The sequence below is a fragment of the Haliotis asinina genome, chromosome 3 (genome assembly GCF_037392515.1).
Source record: "Haliotis asinina isolate JCU_RB_2024 chromosome 3, JCU_Hal_asi_v2, whole genome shotgun sequence".
Classification (NCBI taxonomy): domain Eukaryota; kingdom Metazoa; phylum Mollusca; class Gastropoda; order Lepetellida; family Haliotidae; genus Haliotis; species Haliotis asinina.
The window spans coordinates 70,876,708-70,881,227 of record NC_090282.1 but is presented as its reverse complement, the minus strand read 5'-3'; the positions used below and the strand labels follow the sequence as shown (position 1 = coordinate 70,881,227).

General features: G+C 41.4%; 1 protein-coding gene across 1 annotated transcript; it reads right to left on the bottom strand.

Moving 5' to 3' along the window:
* Nucleotides 1-3,080: 3,080 nt before the first annotated feature.
* On the bottom strand, nt 3,081-4,253 carry LOC137279007 (FMRFamide receptor-like). The gene has a single exon (XM_067811493.1). It carries the CDS (start codon nt 4,251-4,253, stop codon nt 3,081-3,083), a length of 1,173 nt encoding a protein of 390 aa, XP_067667594.1.
* Between the last annotated feature and the right edge of the window lie 267 nt (nt 4,254-4,520).

Here is a 4,520-nt window from a genome sequence, read left to right as displayed (position 1 = left end):
ACGATTCGCACAAGGAAATTGAATTTTTCAATATTTAGACGACAACCTGTTTCCCTGTTGTTTCAAATGGGATGTTCTGGAGGGCGTCCCCATGTATGCAAATTGGGGTCATTTGTCAGGTCATGCTTCATTTTATACTTGTCAAGCAGTAGTTTTGACATGCATGCTGATATACATGGTACAGTCAGTTTGCCAGTAATTAAATTAGAGAATCAAATACTCAAATACTTTGTTCCATAAAGCGATCTTAGCGCTAAGGCGTGCCTAACTTATGCACATTAATCAAACCTTACGACATACGTGGCTACGATGGCTGATTGTTCCACAGATGCCGTTTACATAATCAAAAGAAATGCAAACAAACATAATATCATTTATTTGTTTTCTTTCCGTGCATTACACATCCTTAGTGTAATTTTAGAAGAGTTCACAAGTTCATTAAGATCACATAATAATATACATATTAAATCAGAATGATCACACAATGGTAACATGACGGACGTAGTGCTTAGTAGCAGGTGTGTCCAATGCGCGCGCTTGTATATGTAACAGCAAAAGAAACGCAAATCAGGCTTTTTGTCAAGTTTTTAAACAGAAGACATAAACATGAACTCTTACTTTGATGAGATTTTTTTTTTCGAAAATTACGTAACTTTTGCTGTTCAGTATAGTTGCAACCTTGCAATGCGGGTTTCACCATCTACCTCTCCTTGTGTCTCTATGTGAAGTTTTCAAACCTCCTGACTCGCATGAAGAAACATGTGATGATCCGGGTTAGAACTGGTCTTCAGCAACCAATGCATGTCGTAAGAGGCAACTAGCGGGATCGGGTGTTCAGGATCACTGACTTGGACGACACATGGTAGAGTATCCCAGAAGCGTAGAACGATGCTCGTGATCGTGATCACTAACCAAACTCGATCGTTTATGATAACGTGCGATAACAACAAACAAACAAAACAGACAAAACAAAACTGGTGAAGATCTCGAGACTGGAGGATGCTTCTACTGATTGAGTGAGTGAGTACGTTTTACGCCGCACACAGCGATTATCCAGTTATATGTCGGAGGTATTTCCCGCTGAGAAAGACGAGCTTACCATTACCGAGGACACCTAGTGTCAGCATTGGTTCTCAATAATTTTCTCATAAAACTTTCATGCACAACGATGTCGGCAAACATAATAGCCTGCTTATTCCACTAGCACTGACGTCATCATTTCTGTGAGACAGTTCACAACGAAACACAATAACCTTCCGTGCACACATTCAGCGTCCGCTTAAGTAAACACAGAATCAGCAAAAAAAATGAAATAAAACTCTGCAACTTCCTAATTATGAATGGATGCAATCAATATAAGCGGGTGTGTTCATATCATTCGATAGTTGTTTACACAACAACAAGGCGCGACCAATCAATTATACTTGAAACCTGGTAGTATTTCAGACTTGGCACGTTAAGGTGCACGTACAACCCAGATAGCACATGCTACATGTGTCATATTTGGGGTTTCACTTTCTCAGTAAAGTACAAATTCTGGTACTCTTTTGGGGGGTCGAGTCCCATCCGGGATTCGAACCCGCACCCTCAGAATCAGGCACCTAATCGCCAACACACAAAGTCAGCCGCCTAGCCCACTCAGCCACCGCGACTTCCACAAAAATGAAAGTCGGACAACTGGTATTCTAGACTGCGTACTTTGTGTATCCCTCTGACAAGTGTGGCACGGCTCCCACGGTCGAAAGCTATGATTACACGATGCCATTTAGAAAGTAGTTAAATGCAACATATGTCATATTTAGGATTTAACTTTCTCAGTAAAGTACAAATTCTAGTACTTTTTGGGTCGAGTCCCACCCGGAATCTATACTTTACTGAGAAAGTGAAATCCCAAATATAACATATGTTGCATCTGACCACTTTCTATAAATGACATCGTGTAATCATAGCTTCCCCGTGATGCACTGGGATATGATTGTCTTATTGTGGGATAATAAACCTACCCAAATAGCTTTGATGATTAACAAAACGGGAAATAATAATAATTTTCTTCATGATATTTATCTAGATAGTGGATCAAAAGTGTTGAATGACAAAAAAAAACGCACGTAAATAATCCAAAAATAGCCAATAAATACATTCGGTGATGCAATACATTTCACTGAACAAAGAAACGACAATAAGAGAACAAATACAGAAAACAGTTCTCTTAATAATCCTGTACACACACTGTACTTTATACTTAATATCGTTGGACAATTTCAACCGTTATCAAAATTCTTCGGTATGAAAATATATATATAGATTTGACAATAAAATACATTCTCTTCATTCGTTGTAGTAGGTGCTTTACACAGTGATACGAATTATGTCCACTCACTATAAGAAATAAGACGGGCATGTTTGATCTGTCCAGTCTGGGCTTAAAAGATAAAGATAATTGCATTTTTAATATGCTTACACACACAACATTATAACAACAGTCGTAACCACATATTACAACCAAGATACCTGAAAACATGCTTTCTCTCCGTATTTCAGTGGATAGCCTAGTGGTTATGGCGCCCGCTTGACATCCCAGAGGTCCGGGTTTGATTCCTACTCATTTGAGCCCATTTTTGTGTAGTCCGCTGTGACTTTGCACAAATATTTCCGAAAACGGCGCCAGAATATGATAACTTATTGTTTATTTCTTGTTCTTTGTACCGTCGTTCGTACTCTGTGTGTATACCATGGAAAGGGAAAGCTTTTAAGCAGAACCGTTTCCATGTTTTTTTCTTGATCTTTGACCAAGAACTTGGGACATTGAAATAATCAGGGAAAGTTAACTTGGCAGAGCGAGAAAGTTGTTCCTTTTCATTAAAACGACGTTGTGTGTGAACATGGTGTGGTTCAAGAGCCATGGTACAATGCTATTTCGTTACAGTAACAAGTCCGGTGAGTATAGCACGATGTGAAACTGTGATTGCCAGAAAACTCCGATATCGCACAACGAGTAAGATCACTGTAGCCTTAACTCCACGTAATAACATGAAAATTGTCTTCCGTGTTAAAAATCGTGATATCGCGGAACGCCATTTTCATTTCCTTTGTTGTTCCTGGCTTGATACATGAAGAGTATTTTGATTGGGTCCGTATCTGCTATCACCCTCGGGAACGTTGACGTCATCTCCATTTCCGGCAGCGCCAGCCTCGATTTGATTAATCCGCAGCGTCGTGACTGAATTGCTGGGGCGGATTCTGTTTCGACGTTGAAACATTTCCTTTAAAGCATTTCTGAAGCGAGAACCACTGATACAGTACAACAAAAAGTTAACAGAATTGTTTGTATACATTAGCGTATTAGAAATTGCCCATAAAAGGGACATAACTGCTTCGCGGCGTGGTGGACTGTCCACCTTCCAGTAAGGTTCTCCAATAAGATACACGCTGATGGGAGCGGTACACACAAAGAATACCACGTTCAAAGCCAGGAGCATCATTGTCATTGATGACGTCTTTTTGTCTTGATATCGTTCGTGGTTCGTTGTTATTGTCAGCACCACGGGATTTATTCGCCGGGTATTCCTCTTTCTGGACACAACTTTCTGGACGATGGAGATATTTGCAATAATGAGCACGGTCAGTGGTATTAAGGAAAATACACACAGGTCAATCCATGGCCAGACACGAGACTGGAAGTGGTCGTACCCCTCCCAAAGTGAAGCACAGCGTTCGATGTTTGTGGTGCCACCTAGCGTCATCTGAACATCCCCAAGGCCGTACAAGAAGTGCGAGTTGAGAGCCAACAACAAGACCGTTATGACTGCAATATTTACGAAAGCTGTACATCGAGTGTAGTACTTCTTTACCGTGTATGGAAACATCACCGACACAAATCTCTCAACAGTGACGGAAACGAGAAGCCAGACTGACATGTCGAGGGTGAAGTACACCATCCAGATGTGGACCTTGCAGGACATCTCGCTGATGAATCGGATGTCAAGCTGGATGACCACACGCAGCCATTGACGCAAAAGACCAGTATAGAGGACCAGAATGTCCATTACAGACAAGGCGGTGAGGTAGATGGACACCGTGGAGTCCCTCATGGACTTCCTGTTGAGGACGATAATGGACAACACGTTACCGATAGTCCCGAGGATTAGAAGTACGGGTGGGCAGAAGGACCACACCCATCTACCCGCCTTGTATTCAAGATACTGAGTGTAGTGGTCGGCAGCTGCTGCTGTAACGTTGGATATAGCCTCCATGTTCATTGTTGTTTCCGCGACCTTCGACCACCATCACCACTACTCACAGCCTTAAAATGCCACAGTGCGGATAGACACAACGATATGTCTTAAGAAACATCGTATATTGGCCGCAAAGAGACGTCATTTGCATTCATATGATTTTGTGGTACTTCGATTCCGACGGTTGTTCTTGAATTGTGACGTAATATGATATTGATAAATCTAAGCCCGTTAAGTGATTGGCCTCATTATTCTCACAATAGAGACCGGATTCCCTACGGATCA

Bases quoted from the DNA above. Each gene is read 5' to 3' on its own strand.
- LOC137279007 (XM_067811493.1), bottom strand. From the start codon at position 4,253: ATGGAGGCTATATCCAACGTTACAGCAGCAGCTGCCGACCACTACACT.